Source organism: Heterodontus francisci, chromosome 5 (assembly GCF_036365525.1).
Source record: "Heterodontus francisci isolate sHetFra1 chromosome 5, sHetFra1.hap1, whole genome shotgun sequence".
Lineage (NCBI taxonomy): Eukaryota > Metazoa > Chordata > Chondrichthyes > Heterodontiformes > Heterodontidae > Heterodontus > Heterodontus francisci.
The window spans coordinates 12,229,016-12,253,418 of NC_090375.1; the positions used below are offsets into that span (position 1 = coordinate 12,229,016).

The following is a 24,403-nucleotide window of genomic DNA, read 5'->3' on the forward strand; positions in this document are numbered from 1 at the left end:
GACTTGGATCTATATCGCCAATCCTTCACTGTCGCTGGGTAAAAATCCTGGAGCTCCCTTCCTAACAGCACTGTGGGTGTACCAACCTCACATGGACTGCAGTGGTTCAAGAAGGCAGCTCACCACCACCTTCTCAAGGGCAATTAGGGATGGGCAATAAATGCTGGCCTGGCCAGTGACGCCCACATCCCATGAATGAATAAAAAAAAAAGCTCGGCCGAATGGCCTGTTTCTGTGCTGTAACTCCTGTGTAATTCTTTACAATATTGGACATCTCAGTCCAAACAATGTCCTTTTGCAGCTGTGTCAGGATCTACGGCCGACCCTCTCCTGGCAATCCCTGGGGCGAGCGGTATAAGGGAGGAAAATTGAGTGGGTTCCTGGGATCTTCCTCCCTGTCATCACTTGTGAGGTTGGGTGGGTGTCTGAATTCCCTGTGTTGGAGATGGATTTTTCTTCCTTTTCCACTTGCTATACTGCCTGCTTCTGGCCACTGTAAAGAAGGAAAATGCAGCCTAACGGCATGGAAATCTTAGTGCACGCGCCCCCAATAACTGGCATTTACATAGCGCCTCTATCATCATAGAATAGCCCAAGGCGCTTGCAAAGGGTTTAAAGTCTGATCTGGTGCACATAAAGGACGCAGCGCATTGGTTCTTACCCATTATGGTGGGCGGCGCACATCTTGTTCGAACTGACCACCACTTCCTGTCTGCCATTTTGGGGAATTAGGAGGCCGGGGAGTGCCCGAGAAAATGGTGGCCCAATTTCTAGGCCAATATCTTTTCAGTTGTGTGAAAGTATTCCTTAAATGATGTCTATAGAATGTGCAAGTAAAAAAATCATGCAGCAGGGAGTTACCATATTACCATTTATTCCACCTCACAAACACTTTATTCAGCTTGCTCAACAACATATATTTAGTGCCTTTAACATGAAGTGTCCCAAGGCCCTTCACATTAGTGTAACACCAAGCCACATAAGGAGATATTAGGGCAGATGACCAAAAGCTTGTTTTAAGGAGTATCTTAAAGGAGGCGAGAGAGGTGGAGAAGTGGACAGGTTTAGGGGGGGAATTCCAGAGCTTAAGGCCCAGGCAGCTGAAGGCACGGTCGCCAATGGTGGAGGGATTAAAATTGGGCATGGTAAGAGGCTGGAATTAGAGGAGGGCAGAGATCTTGGAGGCATGTGGGGCTGGAGGAGATTACAGAGATAGGGAGGAGCTTAACCGGGAGCCAACGTAGGTCAGGGAGCACAGGGGTGATAGGGGAACGGGACTTGGGTGCAAGTTAGGATACAGGCAGCAGTGTTTTCAGTGAGCTCAAGTTTATAGAAATGACTAAAATTGCAAGGCCTTAATTTACCATTACTCCTTTTAACATACAACACTTGCCAATCACTAGTTCTAACCATACCTGGACAGAGTTGAGATGGCAGTAGCCATTGAGAGGGAACCGGATGACGTGTGTTGAATCATGATTCCACCCTGCGTTGATAGAGTTACACATCACGTCCCCAATTTCCGGGAACACCTCTTCGATCAGGGCTTTGTCTCCACTCAGAGTAATCCGTTCCCCTAGGTCGGGGGCTACTCGTACCACCAGACACTCGCACGGCCGTGAAAACCGGCCCAGCTCCCTCTCCTGTTTCCACCGCTCCAGCTCAACCAGCATGGGCTGCAACTGGAAGTACTTGGCCTCTTCGTATAACAAGCTGTAATCCTGAACACAACACAAGCAACAAAGGGTGCTTTAAAAGTTGGCCAATACTAAAATACATCCTCAGGCGTTTGCACTACACTCGGCGAGATATACACAGATAGCAAAAAAAAAAAGACTTGCATTTACGTTAAGGCTGCATACTGTGACATCACTGGTCCTGGCCAGAATGGAGATGAGAGACTAGGAAATGTTTACATTCAAAGGGACCTGGTTGTTCTTGTACATGAATCACATGCAATAAGGAAGGCAAATGGTATATTAGCTTTTGTTACAAAGGGACTGGAGCGTAAGAGTAAAGAGGCCATACGACAATTACACAGGGCAATGGTGAGGCCACACCTAGAGTACCGTGTGCAGTGTTGATCTACATACCTAGGGAAGGACATGCTTGCCCTAGCGAGTGCAATGAAGATTCATTAGTCTGGTTCCTAGGATGAGGGAATTGTCCTCTGAGGAGCGATTGCGTGGACTCGACGTACATTCCCTGGAGTTTAGAACAATGGGAGGGGATCTAACTCAACATCTAAAATTCTTAAGGGCCTTGATGGAGAAGATGCCGAGAAAATGTTTCCCTACCCGAGGGATCTAGAACACGGGGTCATAGTCTCAAAATAAGCGGTCTGCCATTTAGGATTGGGCTGAGGAGGAATTTCTTCATTCAGAGAGCTGTCTATGCTCAGTCATTGAGTATTCTCAAGACAGAGGTCGATAGATTTTTGGGTACTAAGGGAACTATGGGCTATGGGGATAGTGCGGCAAGGTGGAGTTGAGGTAGAAGATCAGCCATGATCATGTTGAATGACAGAGCAGGCTCAAAGGGCCAAATGGCCTACTGCAGCTCCTATTTCTTATTTGCCTCGTCAATCACTGTTGTAAGTGACCAGAATTGATTCTACAGGTTACCCACACATTGCACTTTGCTGGAGAAATATTATCCATGGCTGCTTACAGTGTCACCACCATTTGAAGAGGTTGCTGGAGTTTCGATCATGTTTACTGCAGAATCTTCAGTAGACTCAGCAAATAACCAAGTGTCCTGCCTCACTTTCAACTCAATGGTTGACACAATGGTGCCAAAAGAACTCTTTATATTGTCTTTCACAACCGCGGGACAATGAAGTACATTTTGAAGTGTAGTCACTGTGGGAAACGAGGCAGTCAACTTGCACACAGCAAGATCCCACAAACATAACGACTAGATAATTTGTTTTGTTTTGAAAGAGATGTTGGTTGAGCAATAAATATTGGCTAGAACATCTGGGAGAATTCCCCTACCCATGGGCAGAAAAATATAACTGTATTCTGCTTAGAGTCAAAACGGTATCCTTTATAAACTAGCAAAGGTGAACTCAAAGTCCATATAGGAATAGGAACAGGAGGCGGACATTCAGCCCCTCAAATCTGTTCCATCATTCAATTAGATCAGGGCAGATCTGAACCCTAACTCCATTTACCCGCCTTATTTCCCTAACCCTTAATACCTTTGCCTAACAAAAATCTATGAGCGGCCGCAAAATACAGCAGACGCTGGAAATCTGAAATAAAAACAAAGCTGTGGAAATATCTTACTTTGCAATCATGCTCAATACTATCTTACAAATTGCATGGCCATCCATTTTGGACTCAAGAAAGATAGATCAGTGTATTTTCTAAGTGGAGAGAAACTAAGATCTGCAGGGAGATTTAGGAGTCTATGCAAATGAATCACTAGAACCTAGTGAACAGTTGAAAAATTAATGAATACAGACGAATGAAACGTTGGCCTTTATCTCAAGAGAGCTGTAATACGAAGAGGTACAAGTTACACTAAGTTGTGTAAAGCTCTGATTAGACTCTGCACCTCAGGAAGGATTATACTGGCCTCAGGAGGTGGAGTAGCAGAGATTCACCAGAATGATACCAGGCAATAAGCCTTGAGCCATGAATGCAGGTTGCATAGTCCGAGATTGCATTCCCTTGAATATAGAAGATTAAGGGGGTGATCGAATGGAGGTGTTTAAGATGGTTAAAGGATTTGATAAGGTAGATAGAGAGAAACTATTTCCTCTTGGGGGGAGCGGCAGAACAAGGCGGAATAACCTTAAAATTCGAGCCAGGCCATTCAGGGGTGATGTCAGGAAGCACTTCTTCACATATAGAGTAGTGGAAATCTGGAACTCTCTCTAACAATAAAACTGTTTAGACTGATGGGGGGGGGGGGGGGGCGGTCCAATGAAAATCTCAAAACAGAGATTTTTGTTGCTTAAGGGTATGTAGGGTTACAGGTTCAAGGCGGGTAGATGGAGTTAAAATACAGATCAGCCATGATCTAGTTGAGTGACGGAACAATGGGTTGAATGGCCTTCATCTGTTCCTAGGTATTTATCTCCATCGTAAAACTGTCTTGTTGACAATTTCCCTGCATGTTCCAGAATGGTGCAAAAATTCTGTTAAAATATTTATTATAATAACATCAGGTGCTCCCAGGTCAGCTATAGCGTGGGCAGATGCAGAGTGAAGAGCCATCTACATTGCTTCAACATTGCACAAAACCCCTGCTTCTAACAAACCCAACAGTTGAAATCTTTCAAGTTCCCATAACAAGTGCACAATTAAGCTCCTCCAGTCCCACAACTCTCTTCAGACCTCTGCACTCATCCAATTCTGTCCTCTTAGCTTCCACCAATTTAAACACTCCACCACTGGTGGCCGTGCCTTCAGCTGCCTGGGCCCTAAGCTAAAGAATTCCCTCTCCAAACCTCTCCACCTGTCTTCCTTTAAGACGCTCCTTAAAATCTACCTCTGGCCATCTGCCCTAATATCTCCGCATGTGGCTCTGTGTCTGTCTTTTCTTTATAATATCCCTGTGAGGCACCTTGGGATGTTTTATAGGTTGTTGTTGTATTACCGGTGAGAGACTGGATAGGCTAGGGTTGTTCTCCTTAGAGCAGAGAAGGCTGAGGGGGGACCTGATTGAGGTATACAAAATTATAAGGGGCATAGATAGGAAGAAACTTTTTCCCTTAGCGGAGGTGTCAATAACCAGGGAGGCATAGATTTAAGGTAAGGGGCAGGAGGTTTAGATGGGATTTGAGGAAAACTTTTTTCACCATAAGGTGGTTGGAATCTGGAACACACTGCCTGAAGGGGTGGTACAGGCAGGAACCCTTATAACATTTACGAAGTATTTAGATGAACACTTGAAACGCCGTAGCATACAAGGCTACGGGCCAAGTGCTGACAAATGGGATTAGGATAGGTGCTTGATGGCCGGCATGGAGATGATGGGCTGAAGGGCCTGTTTCTGTGCTACATAACTCTATGACTCTATGTTCGATAGCTCTGCACCTTGCTAATATTTCCGCTGAGACCACCTCAGCTTATTTCCTGTTTAGGACTTTTAGGCACAGGAGAGAAAGGAGATTTTCAGCCTAAAGGTTTGCAATTATATCATAGAATGACAGCTCAGAAGGAGGCCATTCGGCCCATTTCTACCTTCCCAAGTATTTAGCTAATTCTCTTTTGCAAGTTATTACTGAATCTGCTTCCACTGCCCTTACAAGCAACACATTCCAGATCACAACAACTCACTGTGTAAAAAAAATTTTCTCATCTGCCCTCTGGTTCTCTTTCCAATCACCTTAAATCTGTGTCCTCTGGTTACCGACCCTCCTGCCAGTGGAAACAGTCTCTCCTCATTCACCCAACAAAAACCTCTCAATATTGTAAACACTTCTTTCAAATCTCCTCTTCATCTTCTCTGCTCGAAGCAGAAGAACCCCAGCTTCTTTAGTCCCTCCACGTAATTGAAGTCCCTCATCACTGGTCTTCTTCTGGATGTTCTGCCTTTGGGCAGGTTCTTTCCCCATTCTTACATCTGCCTGTCTCTGGCCCTTTTCTTTAGATACTCGCATCATCCTTTCTTCATCATATCTAGGATTGCTAGTCTCTTCCTTCCTCTTTGTCTTTTAGCCTCTATTCTACCTTCAATCACCTTTTTCAGTAGGCCTTCATGTCTGATGACGTGACCAGTGCAGTTCTACTTTCGCCTTCATGATGGTTTTGATGATGGAACGACTCTCCTTGACACTTCTGAGCACGTTGTCAGTTCTCACCCTCTCTGACCATCTAATCTTCAAAATTCGTCTCCAGAACCACTTCTCACACGCTTCCAACTTCTTGATGTCTGCCTTGCACAGGGTCCATGTCTCTGCTCTGTACAGGAGCACACTCCATATAACTGGTTTGACAATTCCCACTTTCAGGTTGATGCGCAGCCCCTTGGTTAACAACTCCTTTCGTCTGCTCAATGCATTCTTTGCCATTGCAATTCTCGATCATATCTCTCGCGTGCATCTCCCATCGTCCGTCAGTATGGTACCAAGGTATTTGAACTCTGACACCTGTTCCAGTTGTTATCCATTTACTTTAAAGTCTATCTCCAATATGTTTTTTTTCCCCACCTTTATCACTTTTGTCTTTTTGATGTTAATCTTCATCCCATACCCCACCCTGTTCAAGGAATCCATCATCCGTTGATGCCTTCCATAGTGCTAGTCGTCATTGCCTGGACTTTCTGTCCGAAATGACTGCTGACTTATACTCCTGCCTCCACCATTGAGTGAATCCTTCACCAGCGCCTCCGCATAGTTGTTGAATAGTAGGGGTGACAATGGGCATCCCTGGTGCACGCCTCCCCAACAATGCCTGGTTCTGACCTCTTGGTTCATACACAATGCCACGATCATTTTCTGATCCCTCCGGTCCACCCCTATATCTTTCAACATTTCGAGTGGTTTTGTCCATCTTACCCGATTAACACTTAACACTTTTTCATAGTCTACGAAACAGGCATGAGAGTTGTCCATCCCTGGTACCAGTGTAATAAATCTCCTCTGCACCTCCTCCAAGGCCTTGACATCCTTCCTAAAATGTAGTGCCCAGAATCGGACACAATACTCCAGCTGAGGCCTAACCAGTGATTTATAAAGGCTTAGCGTAACTTCCTTGCTTTTGCAATCTATGGTAGTTAGATTCAAAGCCAGATTCCATGTTTCTACTTTTCAATGCCTGTTGGACATTGTAAATTCACTTTATTCCAAAAATGCATCAGACTTTAATTAAATAAGTTCTTAAAATCTATTTTAAACTACTCACATTGTTGGGCCCCACTTTCTTACTTTCTTGACTTAGTCAGAAGTAACATTCTGAATTTGCGTTTTCTATACCATTTATATGTATATTGGAAGTCGGACATAAACTTGAAGGGAAAAACACTGCAAGGCTATGGGGAAAGAGTAAGAGAGAGAGACTAACTGGATACCTCTTTCAAAGAGCCGGCACAGGCACGTTGGGCCGAATGGTCTCTTTCGGCGATGAAATACGTGGCTTGCAAGATCAGTGGGGGAGTGTGTGTGAGCTTTTGTCTGAACAGATGACTTGTTGAATATTCTGTTAGGTGCACTGACCCTGGTTTCAAAGCTTGCTTTTTTGAGATAGACCCCAACTAAAAGTGGAACTAAATCTTCAGGGTTCTGGGGAGACAGAACTGGTTGGAACCAGATAAAATAGACACAGAGCCATCCAAGCTCAGATTACAAGTTTGCAGTGTGTCAGAGGCTGAAGAAAGTGAGGACTGGGCCCGGGAGCTGGCCATAGACAAATACAAGTTGATGCAGCTGTTTTCTGTTACTTAAAGTAACTGATTAACCAGACGCGACTATACAATGCACAGGGTTGTCACTGAAGAGCTCGGATCAAGGTAAAACTGTTGGATCCACGCCATTAAGACTGTCGTAAGCAGAGCAGAGCTACCGTGGAATCGCCCTGCTCAGCATAGTGGGGAAAGTCTTTGCTCGAGTTGTTTTAAACAGACTCCAGAAGCTGGCTGAGCGTGTCTACCCTGAGGCATAGTGCTGCTTTCGAGCAGAGAGATCCACCATTGACATGCTGTTCTCTCTTTGCCAGGTACAGGAGAAATGCCGCGAACAACAGATGCCCCTCTACGTTGCTTTCATAGATCTCACCAAAGCCTTTGACCTCGTCAGCAGACGTGGTCCCTTCAGACTACTAGCAAAGATTGGATGTCCACCAAAGCTACTAAGTATTATCACCTCATTCCAAGACAATATGAAAGGCACAATTCAGCATAGCGATGCCTCATCAGACCCCTTTCCTATCCTGTGTGGCCTGAAACAGGGCTGTGTTCTCGCACCTACACTGTTTGGGATCTTCTTCTCCCTGCTGCTCTCACATGCGTTCAAGTCTTCAGAAGAAGGAATTTTCCTCCACACAAGATCAGATGGCAGGTTGTTCAACCTTGCCCGTCTTAGAGCGAAGGTCAAAGTACGGAAAGTCCTCATCAGGGATCTCCTCTTTGCTGACGATGCTGCTTTAACATCTCACACTGAAGAGTGTCTGCAGAGACTCGACAGGTTTGCGGCTGCCTGCAATGAATTTGGCCTAACCATCAGCCTCAAGAAAACGAACATCATGGGACAGGACGTCAGAAATGCTCCATCCATCAATATCGGCGACCACGCTCTGGAAATGGTTCAAGAGTTCAGCTACCTAGGCTCAACTATCACCAGTAACCTGTCTCTTGATGCAGAAATCAACAAGCGCATGGGAAAGGCATCCACTGCTATGTCCAGACTGGCCAAGAGGGTGTGGGGAAATGGCGCACTGACACGGAACACAAAAGTCCGAGTGTTTCAAGCCTGTGTCCTCAGTACCTTGGTCTATGGCAGTGAGGCCTGGACAACGTATGTCAGCCAAGAGCGACATCTCAACTCATTCCATCTTCGCTGCCTCCGGAGAATCCTTGGCATCAGGTGGCAGGACCGTATCACCAACGCAGAAGTCCTCAAGGCGGCCAACATCCCCAGCATATACACCCGACTGAGCCAGCGGTGCTTGAGATGGCTTGGCCATGTGAGCCGCATGGAAGATGGCAGGATGCCCAAAGACACATTGTACAGCGAGCTCGTAACTGGTATCAGACCCACCGGCCATCCATGACTCCGCTTTAAAGACGTCTGCAAATGAGACATGAAGTCCTGTGACATTGATCACAAGTCGTGGGAGTCAGTTGCCAGTGATCGCCAGAGCTGGCGGACAACCATAAAGGCGGGGCTAAAGTGTGGCGAGTTGAAGAGACTTGGCTGTTGGCAGGAAAAAAGACAGAGGCGCAAGGAGACAGCCAACTGTGTAACAGCCCCGACAACCAATTTTATCTGCAGTGCCTGTGGAAGAGTCTGTCACTCTAGAATTGGCCTTTATAGCCACTCCAGGCGCTGCTCCACACACCACTGACCACCTGCAGGCGCTTACCCATTGTCTCTCGAGATAAGGAGGCCAAAGAAGAGGAAGCAGAGCTGAGGAAGTTCTGAAGAAGTGCACCAGTTCGCTGAAGACCATACCCGTGGAGCTAGGGATTGAAGGGGAACTGCTGTTGGATGATCAGTGAATGCATCTTGGGAGACAGGAACTGGAAATCTACCTGAAGAAGTTCAGACTTTTGAAGGACTTTGTGGCTGTAATTGGCTGTAATATATGCTGACTGGACTGCCCAGTAAATCTGTGACATCTGTGACACATTGTTGCATCCGATAGTTAATGTGTAATTTTTTTTTTGTGGGATGTGGGCATCACTGGCTAGGCCAGCATTTATTGCCCATCCTAACTACCTTTGAACTGAGTGGCTAGCTAGGACATTTCAGAGGGCATTTAAGAGTCAACCACGTTACTGTGGGGGTGGAGTCACAGGTAAGACCAGACAAGGTAAGGACAGCAGATTTCCTTCCCTAAAGGACATCAGCGAACCAGATGAGTTTTTACAACAATCGAAAATGGTTTCATGGTCACTATTAGACTAGCTTTTAATTCCAGATTTATTAATTGAATTCAAATTTCACCTTCTGCTGTGGTGGGATTCAAACTCGTGTCCCTAGAGCATTAGCCTGAGCTCTGGATTACTAGTCCAGTGACATTACCACTGTGTCACAGTCTCCCCAATATATATTGACCGTGATTTGTCTGTTAATTCATGTTTAATTTATGTTGATTTTGGTTTGTTAAAGTAAAAGTTATAAAAATGAAATCTTGTCCATTTGTTCTTTTTTACTGGGGTTGTTCGATAAATTCAGTTCTTTTGGTTAGTTGATCTCCACGGGGATCATAACATGTCTGATTCTATATAATTCAACAGGTTTCCTCTCAACCTTCTTCTTTCTGGAATACTGAGCTTCCATCTCGCTAACCACTCAACTGCTGCCTATGTGGATTGCTGCTCTTGTCTGTCGTTTTCCCAGGGTATGCATGTTAATGTTAGCGGTTACATGTCATTTTGATTGGCTAATTCCTGTATAGACAGAAAACCCTAATAAGAATATCTGCTTCCGTCTCCTAATTTCTCAGGTAAAGGAAGGAGAGGAAACAGAATTAAAAGCTCACAACTGGTACAAGTCTAATTCTGCAAAGCACTGTTGATCATAATGGTAACTTTCAGTTGACCAGAACTCATTTACTCATGCAAAAAGTGTGCAATATTGTGCAGGTGCTAGCTGAATCAACAGCCTGCTTTACATTGAATCCTGCAGCATAGAGAGAGACCATTCAGCCCATCAGGCCTATGCTGGCTCACTGAAAGAGCTATCCAATTAGTCCCAGTCCCCTGTGCCCTTCCCCCACAACAGTGCAAATTTTTCCTTTTCAAACATTTATCCAATTCCCTTTTGAAAGTTAGTCCTGAATATGCTTCCACCCTTTTCAACCAATTCATTCTAGACATGTCTCACGATTTCTATTTGCGCTGAAACCAATTAACTTTCATTCATATCACACAATCACAAAATAGGGCATGGTATTTAAAGAGTACGACAGCAATGTGTCTATGTCACTGGACTAGTAATCCAAAGGCCTGTGGATAAAAATCCAGAGACAGAAGTTTAAATCCCAACATGGCAGTTTGTGAATTTGTTAATTAAATAAATCTGGAAAAAGTTAGTATCAATAGTGGTAACATATTGAATTGTCCCACCTGGTTCACCAATGTCCTTTAGGGAAAGAAATCTGCCATCCTTACCCGGTCTGGCCTACATGTGACTCCAGACCCACACCAATGTGGTTGACTCTTAATTGTCCTCTGAAGTGGCCGAACAAGCCAATTGGTTGTCGCCAGTATCTGATCAAGGGCAATTCGGGATGGGCAATAAATGCTGGCCTTCCAGCGATGCCCACATCCTGAATAAAACAAAGTCAAATATTGCCCCAAACAGTGTAGTTCCAGTGCCGTTGCTCATTGGAAATTTTGGGGAGAATTTCACTACCATTTCCTGACTCTAAATTGCAACATGAGATATTTGTGGAGTTTTTTTTTTGAACGTGCCAACTTACTTTGAAATCGTCAGGAATAAGGAGCTTTGAAGTACGAAGGAAGTTTAAAATGTAACGGAACATCTGGCCATCTCTGTCAATGAAGTAATGTTGTTTGAGGCTGTCCAGGACAATGGGTTCAGTGCCATCAAAGAGACGACCAATTCTGCAACAAGGCAACAGAAAACTCAAGTGTTGGACACCCAAAGACACATTTTTAAACTGATGACAAGTTATTGCAGGCAACACAAATGAGGCATAACATTTCAGAAAAAACAAATGTGCAATGGCACAGAGTTGCAAAAACGATGCTCTTAATTTAATGTCAGGCCACATCACGACTTACTTTTTTGTAAAACCTTAAACCCTTCTATTGTATTAATAGAATGGTACAGTACAAAAGGAGGCCATTTAACCCATCAGACCAGTGTCGGCTCGTTGAGAAAGCTATCCAATTAGCTCTGCTCCCCCCTGCTCTTTCCTCATAGCCCTGTAAATTATTTTCCTTTTTAAGTATTTATCCAATTCCCTTTTGAAAGTTATTATCGAATCTGCTTCCACCGCCCTTCTCAGGCAGCGCCTTCCAGATCACAACAACTCACAGTGTGCAAAGAAAAATACTCAACTCCCCTGATCTGGAAATGGGACCCACAAAAGCTGCAAATGGCTGGTTTCCTAACAGAGGAATCACTTGAGAAATTTGCCTTGCATTCAAGAGTACGCCTGAGGTCTGCAGCCACTACTTTTTGTATGTTTTTGCATTTTACTTCTGCCTTGCTTTTGATTTTTCAAAAACCTGTATTAAACCTGTAGAGAATTTTTAAAGGTTACTCTGTAGACACTGATTTAAAATCAAGTGTGATTGTGCTCTGATTAAGTCACGTAATTAATCAATTATGTAATCAATGGCAATTAGTATGAAGTATGAACATGTTTTTCCCAAACTTTATCCTTTTGTTTTCACGCTGGTCAGGCCAAGTCATGCTCAGCTATTGTTTTGTCTAAACTGTTTTTCTCTTCGTAAAAATAATGGTTGTCTCCCATTGTTTCAACAGAAGTCAGTTCTTACGGGATTCGATGACCCTTGAACTACAAGCCAGGATGATGGATAACCTTGCACATGGGGTGGTCCACTACGGTGTGGAGTCAGCAGATGGAGTTTGATTGATGGACAGTATTATCTAATTGATGGCAGGTGAGAGACGCCATCAAAGGAAGTGTCAACAGCCTGAACGGCCTCGGAGTGTCTCTGAGAAGAATTTGATAAGGATTCATGGTTGTCAGACTCTTGTCTTGAGAAATTCTGATGGAAACCTCAAAGCTGGAATGGAGCCAGAAATTGGACTTAAAGGGGAACAGCATCCAACATTGGGAGCTGTGGCCGGAGTGGACCAGTCAACTACTGAAGACTACGGTGGAAAGGACATCGACGGAGTGACTGACTGGAGAGCCCATCCCCGTGTAAGGTTCTCCAGAGACTTGGTGGCGTATGTACCAAGGGGGAAACAGTACCATTTTAGGGAGCTGTCGTGAACAGACTAATTTGAAGTTACAGCAGTGTGCTGCAAGTTTTTTTGTCTTTCTATACACTTTTCCTTCCGTTCTTTTTTAATAAAGTTACTTTTCTTTCCTTTTTTGGCATTACTAATTGTATAATAATTACTTAATAATCGTTCAATAAAATTATTGTTTTAACACACTATTTGGTGTTGAATAATTCATTCCTGTTATGTTGAAAGTACAGCTCTGAATCTAAATGAAATTCCGCAGGGGACTCTCACGCCCTGCACAAGTAAATTCTGGCCGGTAAATTAGCAACAAGTTGCCATTTCGAAATTCCTCAGCCCCATGGATAGATGGTCAAGGGATGTCAGAAATGACCCATCAGTTATGTAAAACATCCCCACCACGTGACTGGGACAAAGTCGTGGCCATAGTAGGCTGATTGCTTCAGCAAGGCAGAAAGGGGCCTTGCAATTTTAAGCCCTGTCGGTCTAAAATCGGTGGCTCAATGGGTCACATACTTAATTCTGAGTCGTCATGGATTCAAGTCCAATTCCATAGACGAGTACAAAATTTGGGCTGAAACTCCCCTACTGAGAGTGTGCTGGACTGTCGGAGGGCCAGTACCGAGGGAACACTGCACTGTCGGAGGGCCAGTACCAAGGGAGAGATGCATTGTCGGAGAGGAAGTACTGAGGGAGCATTGCACTGTTGGAGGGTCAATACTGACGGAACGCTGCACTGTCGGAGGGAGGCAGGTCCCTGAGGAGCGCTGCAATGTTAGAGGGGCAGTACAGGAGGCTGCATTGTCGGAGGCGCAGTGCTAGGGACAGCTGCACTGTCGGAGGGCCAGTACCAAGGGAGAGATGCATTGTTGGAGGGGCAGTGCTGAGGGACAGCTGCACTGTCAGAGGGCCAGTACCGAGGGAGAGCTGCATTGTCGGAGGCGCAGTGCTGAGGGACAGCTGCACTGTCGAGGTACCAAGGGAGAGATGCATTGGAGGGCATGTTGGAGGGGCAGTACTGAGGGTGCACTGCATTGTCGGGGAGGTAGTACTGAGGGAGCGCTGCACTGTTGGAGGGGCAGTACTGAGGGAGCGCCACATTGTCAGGGAGGCAGTACTGAGGGAGCGCTGCGCTGTTGGTCGAATACTGAGGGAGACATTAAACCAAGGCCCCATCTGCTCTCTCTGGTGGACGCAAGAGAACACATGGCACTAATTCAAAGAAGAGGAGGAAGGAACATTCCAGCCCATATTTGTGCCTCAACAGAACAGATGATCTGGTCATAATCTATTTGGAAATCTTGCTGTGCCGTCTTCATCCCTGGTACATTCTAGTAAATCTCCTCTGCATGTTCTACAAGGCACTGGCAACCTTCCTAAAGTGTGGCACCCAGAAATGGGCACAATATTCCAGTGGTGGTGTAACCATTGATTTATAAAGATAATTCATATCTGGATATTCTAGCCGAGTTACCAAGTTAACTGGATTTTATTTGAGGAAACATTTTTCTGAAGAACCCTTCTGTGTTCTGCTCAGCACTGAAAAACCAGCAATTGAGGAATTATTCCAAATGCTGAGAAAGAAAACACTATATTTAAATCACACTGCGTTAAATGCAAAAGAAAAGGTGGGGGGGGGGGGAAGAGAGAGAGAGTGAGCGGGGGGGGGGGGGAAAGAGAGAGAGCGAGGGGGGGGAGAGAGAGAGCGAGGGGGGGGAGAGAGAGAGCGAGGGGGGGGAGAGAGAGAGCGAGGGGGGGGAGAGAGAGAGCGAGGGGGGGGAGAGAGAGAGCGAGGGGGGGGAGAGAGAGAGCGAGGGGGGGAGAGAGAGAGCGAGGGGGGGGAGAGAGAGAGAGAGCGAGGGGGGGAGAGAGAGAGAGAGCGAGGGGGGGGAGAGAGAGAGCGAGGGGGGGAGAGAGAGAGCGAGGGGGGGGAGAGAGAGAGCGAGGGGGGGGAGAGAGAGAGCGAGGGGGGGGAGAGAGAGAGCGAGGGGGGGGAGAGAGAGAGCGAGGGGGGGGAGAGAGAGAGCGAGGGGGGGGGAGAGAGAGAGCGAGGGGGGGGGAGAGAGAGAGCGAGGGGGGGGGAGAGAGAGAGCGAGGGGGGGGGAGAGAGAGAGCGAGGGGGGGGGAGAGAGAGAGCGAGGGGGGGGGAGAGAGAGAGCGAGGGGGGGGGAGAGAGAGAGCGAGGGGGGGGGAGAGAGAGAGCGAGGGGGGGAGAGAGAGAGAGCGAGGGGGGGAGAGAGAGAGAGCGAGGGGGGGAGAGAGAGAGAGCGAGGGGGGGAGAGAGAGAGAGCGAGGGGGGGAGAGAGAGAGAGCGAGGGGGGAGAGAGAGAGAGCGAGGGGGGGAGAGAGAGAGCGAGGGGGGGAGAGAGAGAGCGAGGGGGGGAGAGAGAGAGCGAGGGGGGGAGAGAGAGAGCGAGGGGGGGAGAGAGAGAGCGAGGGGGGGGGAGAGAGAGAGCGAGGGGGGGAGAGAGAGAGCGAGGGGGGGAGAGAGAGAGCGAGGGGGGGAGAGAGAGAGCGAGGGGGGGAGAGAGAGAGCGAGGGGGGGAGAGAGAGAGCGAGGGGGGGAGAGAGAGAGCGAGGGGGGGAGAGAGAGAGCGAGGGGGGGAGAGAGAGAGCGAGGGGGGGAGAGAGAGAGCGAGGGGGGGAGAGAGAGAGCGAGGGGGGAGAGAGAGAGCGAGGGGGGGAGAGAGAGAGCGAGGGGGGGGAGAGAGAGAGCGAGGTGGGGAGAGAGAGAGCGAGGTGGGGAGAGAGAGAGCGAGGGGGGGAGAGAGAGAGCGAGGGGGGGAGAGAGAGAGCGAGGGGGGGAGAGAGAGAGCGAGGGGGGGAGAGAGAGAGCGAGGGGGGGAGAGAGAGAGCGAGGGGGGGAGAGAGAGAGCGAGGGGGGGAGAGAGAGAGCGAGGGGGGGAGAGAGAGAGCGAGGGGGGGAGAGAGAGAGCGAGGGGGGGAGAGAGAGAGCGAGGGGGGGAGAGAGAGAGCGAGGGGGGGAGAGAGAGAGCGAGGGGGGGAGAGAGAGAGCGAGGGGGGGAGAGAGAGAGCGAGGGGGGGAGAGAGAGAGCGAGGGGGGGAGAGAGAGCGAGGGGGGGAGAGAGAGAGCGAGGGGGGGAGAGAGAGAGCGAGGGGGGGAGAGAGAGAGCGAGGGGGGAGAGAGAGAGCGAGGGGGGGAGAGAGAGAGCGAGGGGGGGAGAGAGAGAGCGAGGGGGGGAGAGAGAGAGCGAGGGGGAGAGCGAGAGAGCGAGGGGGAGAGCGAGAGAGCGAGGGGGGGAGAGAGAGAGCGAGGGGGGTAGAGAGAGAGAGCGAGGGAGGGGGAGAGAGAGCGAGGGGGGGAGAGAGAGAGCGAGGGGGGGGAGAGAGAGAGTGAGGGGGGGAGAGAGAGAGTGAGGGGGGGAGAGAGAGAGTGAGGGGGGGAGAGAGAGAGTGAGGGGGGGAGAGAGAGAGTGAGGGGGGGAGAGAGAGAGTGAGGGGGGGAGAGAGAGAGTGAGGGGGGGAGAGAGAGAGTGAGGGGGGGAGAGAGAGAGTGAGGGGGGGAGAGAGAGAGTGAGGGGGGGGAGAGAGAGAGTGAGGGGGGGGAGAGAGAGAGTGAGGGGGGGGAGAGAGAGAGTGAGGGGGGGGAGAGAGAGAGTGAGGGGGGGGGAGAGAGAGAGTGAGGGGGGGGAGAGAGAGAGTGAGGGGGGGAGAGAGAGAGTGAGGGGGGGAGAGAGAGAGTGAGGGGGGGAGAGAGAGAGTGAGGGGGGGGAGAGAGAGAGTGAGGGGGGGGAGAGAGAGAGTGAGGGGGGGAGAGAGAGAGTGAGGGGGGGGAGAGAGAGAGAGAGTGAGGGGGGGGAGAGAGAGAGTGAGGGGGGGAGAGAGAGAGTGAGGGGGGGAGAGAGAGAGTGAGGGGGGGGAGAGAGAGAGTGAGGGGGGGGGAGAGAGAGAGTGAGGGGGGGAGAGAGAGAGTGAGGGGGGGAGAGAGAGAGTGAGGGGGGGGAGAGAGAGAGAGTGAGGGGGGGAGAGAGAGAGTGAGGGGGGGAGAGAGAGAGTGAGGGGGGGAGAGAGAGAGTGAGGGGGGGAGAGAGAGAGTGAGGGGGGGGGAGAGAGTGAGGGGGGGGAGAGAGTGAGGGGGGGGAGAGAGTGAGGGGGGGAGAGAGAGAGAGTGAGGGGGGGAGAGAGAGAGTGTGAGGGGGGGAGAGAGAGAGAGTGAGGGGGGAGAGAGAGAGAGTGAGGGGGGGAGAGAGAGAGAGTGAGGGGGGGAGAGAGAGAGAGAGAGTGAGGGGGGAGAGAGAGAGAGAGAGTGAGGGGGGAGAGAGAGAGAGAGAGTGAGGGGGGGGGAGAGAGAGAGAGAGTGAGGGGGGGGGAGAGAGAGAGAGACATTTATGCAAGATGATGGACTAGTGCAAAATTATTTATCCATCTTCTGTTTTGCATGAGTAACTGTTTAAGCTGATCTCAGGTGTTGCCACGCATTCTTCAGTAAGAAAGCAAAGCAAAAAGGAGACTCATTAAAAATGACTATGGTGTGTATTGCATCTCGCATTGGTCTGGGTTAGCACATTAAAGGAAGGTTTGGTAAATCTTTATAAAACACTGGATCAGCCTCAATTGGAGTGTTGCGTCCAATTCTGGGCACCACACTTTAGGAAGGATGCGAAGGCATTGGAGAGGGTGCAGAAGATTCACGAGAATGGTTCCAGGGGTGGGAGAGTTGGGCGGCACAGTGGCGCAGTGGTTAGCACCACAGCCTCACAGCTCCAGCAACCCGGGTTCAATTCTGAGTACTACCTGTGCGGAGTTTGCAAGTTCTCCCTGTGACCGCGTGGGTTTCCGCCGGGTGCTCCGGTTTCCTCCCACAGCCAAAGACTTGCAGGTTGATAGGTAAATTGGCCATTGTAAATTGCCCCTCGTGTAGGTAGGTGGTAGGAGAATGTTGGGGATGTGGTAGAGGATATGGGATTAATGTAGGATTAGTATAAAAATGGGTGGTTGTTGGTCGGCACAGACTCGGTGGGCCGAAGGGCCTGTTTCAGTGCTGTGTCTCTCTATGACTCGAGTTCAGTTACGTGGACAGATTGGAGAAGCTGGTGCTGTTCTCCTTAGAGAAGAGATTAAGAGGAGATTTGATAGAGGTGTTGAAAATCTTGAGGGGCGTAGATAGAGAGAAACTGTCCCCATGAGCACAAGGGTCAAAAAACAGAGGAATCTGATTTAAGGTGATTGGCAAAAGAATCAAAAGCAACATGAGGAAAAACATTTTCTGTGCAGCGATTGGTCAGGATCTGAAATGCACTGCCCGGACTGGGTTTTATGCTCCCACTGCCAGGCGAAGCAGCAGGTGGAGAAAATGGCGGCCTGTACATGTGTGCAGGCGCTGGCGCCATTTTTAAAGCCTTGCCTGCTAACTTAAAAAGGGAAACAGATAATTAAGAGACAAAAATGAGCAGGACTATGGGGAAAAGATAGGGGTGTAGGACTAGGCTCTTGTGGAGAGCCAGCACTGACACTTTATGTGCTGTAACTGGGTCCAAATTTCTATGATTCTAATGCTGAAAACCTAAATTACTCTCTCCCACTCTATCACGAGATAGCTTCCACATAAAGGGTGACCTGATAGAGGTCTTAAAATTATGAAAGAGTTCGATAGGGTTGACGTTGATTGTTAAAAAGGAAATATTTAAAATAAGTCACTTGGGTAAAGCCAAAGAATGAACTCGGGTTGACGTTGATTGTTAAAAAGGAAATATTTAAAATAAGTCACTTGGGTAAAGCCAAAGAATGAACTCGCATTTGTATAGCGACTTTCACGGCCTCAATGTTCCAAAGAGCTATATAGCAAATGAGGTACTTGTGAAGTGTATTCAACGTCGTAATTTAAGAAATGCAGCAGTCAATTTATACAAAGCAAGATCCCACAAACAGAAATGTGTGAGTATTGGCCAGGATTCCGGGGACCCCCGTCAGTACTGGCACTGCGACCATCAGCCTGGATTACATGCTCAAGTCTCTGAAGTGGATCTTGGACCCATGACCACCAAACTCAGAGGCATGAGTGCTACCCACAGTGCCACAGCTGACACTATATAGACTGACCATCTGCCAACATATGTCTAGATTCAGCTGTGGCATAGGTTCACGCGAGAAACATTTGCAAAAAAATTGCCTTATATAAACTCCACATTTACTCTTTTGTGGTAAACACCATTCTGGAATCAATAGGGGAAATCTAACTGGACTATGAACTACAAGTTTGCACTCACGGTCTCCTGGCCAGCCTCTCACCTTCACCCTCCTTAAACGCGAGTCCATCTGAAACTCTGCTGCCCATATCCTAAATTGTGCTAAGTCCCGTTCACCCATCACACCCCCTCTGCACCCCTTCCCGTTCACCCATCACACCCCCTCTGCACCCCTTCCCGTTCACCCATCACACCCCCTCTGCACCCCTTCCCGTTCACCCATCACACCCCCTCTGCACCCCTTCCCGTTCACCGATCACCCCCCTCTGCACCCCTTCCCGTTCACCCATCACCCCCCCTCTGCACCCCTTCATTGGCTCCCAGTCAGGCAACCCCTCGATATTAAAATCTCATCCTTGTTTTCAATTCCCTCTATAGCCTTTCTCCTTTCCCATCTCCGTGATCTTCTTCAGCCCTATGAGGCATCTGCACTCCTCCAATTCTGGCCTCTTCCACACCCATGATTTGAATCCCTGCACAATTAGCAGTGCTGTCTTCAGCTGGCAAGGCCCTGAGCTCTGGAATTCTGCCACCAACCCCCAACCCCCCCCCAACCTCTCCGCCTTCCTTTCCTCATTAAATATACCTCTATGACCAGGCTTTGGTCACCTGTCCTAAATCTCTTTGCGTGGCTTGGTGTCAAATGTCAGATAATTGCTCCCATGAAGTGCCTTGGGTATATTATGCTAAAGGCGCTATATAAATGCAAGTAGTAGTTGTTATAAATTTCATGCTCACAGAGAGGATAAGAAAATGGGCCTGGGTTTTACAATCACAGAGGAAGGATTACATTGGCCTTGGAGGGAGTGCAGTGTAGATTTACCAGAATGATACTTGAAAACCAAGGGTTAAATTATGTGGAGAGATTGCACAAACTAGGGTGGCATTCTCTGGATTTTAGAATGTTAAGGGTGATTTGATCAAAGTCTTCAATTGGCTTATGGACAGAAAACAGCGAGTCGCAGTAAATGGTTGTTTTTCCGACCGGAGGCTGGTAAGACAGTGGTGTTCCCCAACGGTCAGTGCTGGGACCACTGTTTTTTTATATATATACACATATATATATATATATAAATATATATATAAACGACTTGGATATTAGAATACAAAGTAAGATTTCAAAATTTGCTGATGATATCAAACCTGGAGATGTGGTAAACAGTAAGGATTATACCAATCAGCTGCAACAGGACACAGATAGGCCAGCAGAATGGCAGACTCGTGGCAGATGGAATTTAATACAGAGATGTGTCAGGTGATGCAATTTGGCAGAAGGAATAAGGAGGTAATATAGGCTTAATGACACAGTGTGCAGGAACTGAGGAGCCTGGGGTTTCATGTGCATCAATCTTTGAAGGTGGCAGAACATAGTGAGAGAGTGGTTAACTAAGCATAAGGGATCTTGGGCTTCATCTTCGAGGCATTGAGTACAAAGGCAGGGAGGTTTTGCTGAACCTTTATAAAGCTCTGGTTAGGCCCCAACTAGAGTATTGCATCCAGTTCTGCTCACCAGACTTTAGGAAGGATTTGTGGGTCATTATGGCACAGAATGAGGACATTCAGCCCATTGAATCCATGTCAGCCCTCTGTGGAACAATCCAATCAGTCCCATTCCCCAGCTCAATCCCTGTGGCACTGCAAGTTTATTTCCCTCAAATGCCTATCCAATTTCCTTTTGAAATCATTCATTATCTCCGCTTCTATCACCCTTGTGGGCAGCGAGTTCCAGGTCATTACCACACACTGCGTAAAAAAGTTCTTCTTTACATTCCCCCTGCATCTCTTGCCCATAACTTTCAATCCGTCTCCCTTAGTCCTTGTACCATCAGCTAACGGGAATAGCTTTTCTCTGTCTACCTTTTCTAAACCTGTCATAATCTTGACACATCTCCCCTCAATCTCCTTAGATCCAAGAAGAACAACCCCAGCTTCTCCAACCTAACTATGTAACTAAAATCTCCCAACCTTGGAACCATTCTGGTAAATCTCCTCTTCATCCTCTCAAGGACCCTCACATCCTTTCTAAAGTGCGATGACCAGAACTGGATGCAATATTCCAGTTGGAGCCTAACCAGAGCTTTATAAAAAGGATCAATATAACTTCCTTGCTTTTGTACTCAATGCCTCTATTTACGAAACCCAAGATCCCATATGCTTTGTTAACCACTCTCTCAACGTGTTCTCACATCTTCAAGATCGATGCACATGAATCCCCAAGTCCCTCTGTCCCTGCACACTCTTTAGAACTGTGGCATTAAGTATATATTGCCTCTCCCTATTCCTTCTGTCAAAATGCATCACCACAAACTTGTCAGTATTAAATTCATCTGCCCATTCTGCTAGTTTGTGTCCTCCTGCAAGTGGTTCATATCACCCTCACTGTTTTCCCTGTTCTTAAGACAATTTTGTATCCAAATCGACACTGTCCCTCCTGTTCCATGAGCCTTGAGAGGGTGCAGTGGAGATTTACCAGGGATGAAGGGATTTTAGCTACAAGGTTAGGTTGGAAAAGCTGGGGTTGATCTCCTTGGAGCAAAGGTGATTGAGGGGAGATTTAATAGAAGTGTACAAGATTATGACATGTTTTAGATAAGGTAGACAAAGAAAAGCTTTTGCTGATCGTAAAAGGTCTAGGGCACACAGATTGAAGGTTTTGGGGAAGAGATGCAGGGGGGATGTAAGGAAACACTTTTTTTTTTACATAGCGAGTGGTAAAGACCTGCAACTCGCTGCCCACGAGGGTGATGGAAGCAGAGACAATGAATGATTTCAAATGGAAATTGGATGGGCACTGGAGGGAAATAAACTTACTGGACTATGGGGATATGGTGGGAGATGCTGGAGTAATGGTGATGTATCTAAACTGGCAATCCAGAGATCCAGGCTAATGACCTGGGGACATGGGTTCAAATCCCACCATGGCCCTGGTGGAATTTAAATACAATTAATTAATAAAATCTGGAATTGAAAGCTAGTCTCCGTAATAGAAAAATAGGAGGAGTAGGCCATTCGGTCCTTGTCACCTGCACCGCCTCAACTGCTTTCTGTGGTAGCGAATTCCACATGTTCACCACTCTCTGGGTGAAGAAATCCCGCCTCATCTCAGTCCTAAATGGCTTATCCCCTTATCCTTAGACTGTGACCCCTGGTCCTGGACTCCCCCACCATCAGGGACATCCTTCCTGCATCTAGTCTGTCCAGTCCTGTTAGAATTTTGTAGGTTTCTATGAGATCCCCTCTCATTCTTCTAAACTCTAGCAAATACAAGCCTAATCGACCCAATCTCTCTTCATACATCAGTCCTGCCATCCCAGGAATCAGTCTGGTGAACCTTTTCTGCACTCCCTCCATAGCAAGAACATCCTTCCTCAGATAAGGAGACCAAAACTGTACACAATACTCCAGATGTGGTCTCACCAAGGCCTTGTATAATTACAGTAAGACATCCTTGCTCCTGTACTCGAATCCTCTCGCTATGAAGGCCAACATACTATTTGCCTTCTTAACTGTCTGCTGCACCTGCATGCTTACTTTCAGCGACTGGTGCACAAGGACACCCAGGTCTCGCTGCACCTCCCCCTTTCCCAATCTATTGCCGTTCAGATAATAATCTGCCTTTCGGTTTTTTCCACCAAAGTGGATAATGGTGCCATGAAACTATCAATTGTAGTAAAAAAAAAACCATCTGGTTCACGAATGTCCTTTAGGGAAGGAAATCTGTCGTCCTTACCTGGTCTGGCCTATATGCCACTCAGACCCACATCAATGTGACTGACTCTTAACTGCCCTCTGAAATGGTCTAGCAAGTCACTTAGTCGTCAAGCGTAATCAGGGACGGGCAACAAATGCTGGCCTTGCCAACGATGCCCACATCCCATGAAAGAACAAAAGGATACAGCAGGGCAATGGGACTGAGTGGATTGCTCTAGAGAGAGTCAGCATGGACTCGATGGGTGAAATGGCCTCCTTCTTTGCCATTGTAACTCTAAGATATTAATCAGAACAGACAGGGTAGATAAAGAGAAACTATTTCCGCCGGTTGGGGAGTCTAGGGCTAGTGGGTATCGTTTAAAAAATTACAGCCAGATCTTTCAGAAGTGAAATTAGGAAACACTACTACAAAGAGTGGTAGGAATTTGGAATTCAGTTCCACAAACAGCAATCGATGCTAGATCAATTGTAAATTTGAAAACTGATGCTGATAGATTTTTGATAACCGCACATATTAAGAGATATGGGGCAAAGGCGGGTACACGGGAGTTAGCTCACCAATCAGCTATGATCTCATTGAATGGTGGAACAGGCTTGAGGGGCCAAATGGCCTCGTCCTATTCCTCTGTTCCTAATTTCATTCAAAGGGTGGCGTGGTTCACCCCAAAACATGCTTTATAATGAAGGTGAAGAAACAAATATACACCACATTTACCTTGAATCAGAAAACTTAGTTAACGTTGCCAAGCTACTGGTATACATGTGACCGCCCACATCAATGTGCACCGGGGCATTGGATTTGGTGAGCTGTGCTGGGGTCGGGATCCCCTGATTAGTCAGTGGAGATACGGGAGACCTGGTCAGCAGGGGTCTTGACATGTTGTGTCGACTGTCCTGTAAGGAAATGGTCACATCAGTCAGTCAAACCCGCTTGGCGAAGTCAGAATTGCAAATTCACAGCAAAGAGTTTTAAGGCGGGATTAACCCATAGCTAGAAGTGGCATTTAGCAAAAATGCAGACTACGCTCACTCGATAACTGAGCAATGTTAACTCAAAAGCTGTCTCTTACTTTTTATTTACATTAAACCTTTTAATTTTTTTTTTAAAAAAGTAAAGGTTTACTGCCTTAGAATTGTGGAAACTTTTGCAAATAGCAAACTTTAGCCGAATTACTGATAATACACAGACATGCAACACAAAAATAGCAAAGTTTTAAAATGAGGAACAGAAATGATGTCATCTCCCACATGATGTCTCAGCAACTTTCAGGACAAACGCAAGATAACTGTACCTTTTGAAATCATTTTTGGAGAAAAATGAGTCAATTAAAACAATATCCAAGAACATTAGTAAAAGAGCTTGCATTTATATAGTGCCTTTCACAACCTCAGGACATCCGAAAGCTTTTTACCGCCAATGAAGCACTTTTGAAGTATGGTCACTGTTGTAACGTAGGAAACACAGCAGCCAATGTGTACACAGCAAGATCCCACAAACAGGAGAGTGATAACGAATGGATGATCTGTTTCTAGGTTGAGGGAGAATGAAGTGGGATCTTTTTGTTCACCTAAGAGGGACAAAGGGCCTCGGCGTAACCAAAAGATGGCACCTCTGGCAGCCCAGCACTCCCTCAATACTGCACTGGGAGTGACTGTGTTCAAATTTAGAATGCGATGAACCCACAATGTGTCAACTGAGCCTGATAACTAAATAATACAGACTGGAGCTCTCTTCTCAAAGAATGTGGATCACAATACCGAATGGGGTGGCTGAGGTGTATAGCATAGATGTCTTTAAGGGGCAGTGACATAGGCACAAGAAGGAGAAAGGAGTAGAAGGATATGTCGATGGGGTGAGATGAATTGGGGCGGGAGAAGGCCCGCGTGCAGCATAAACACCAGC

The 24,403-nt window shown here is 47.4% G+C and overlaps 1 protein-coding gene across 1 annotated transcript in view; it reads right to left on the reverse strand.

The window, feature by feature from the left end:
* Positions 1 to 24,403, reverse strand: part of LOC137369734 (uncharacterized) — an 83,322-nt gene that overhangs the window by 15,367 nt on the left and 43,552 nt on the right. Inside the window, 3 exon segments of the mRNA XM_068031119.1 lie at positions 1,416 to 1,721; positions 11,097 to 11,241; positions 23,216 to 23,394. Coding sequence (XP_067887220.1) covers positions 1,416 to 1,721; positions 11,097 to 11,241; positions 23,216 to 23,394 — 630 coding nt within the window.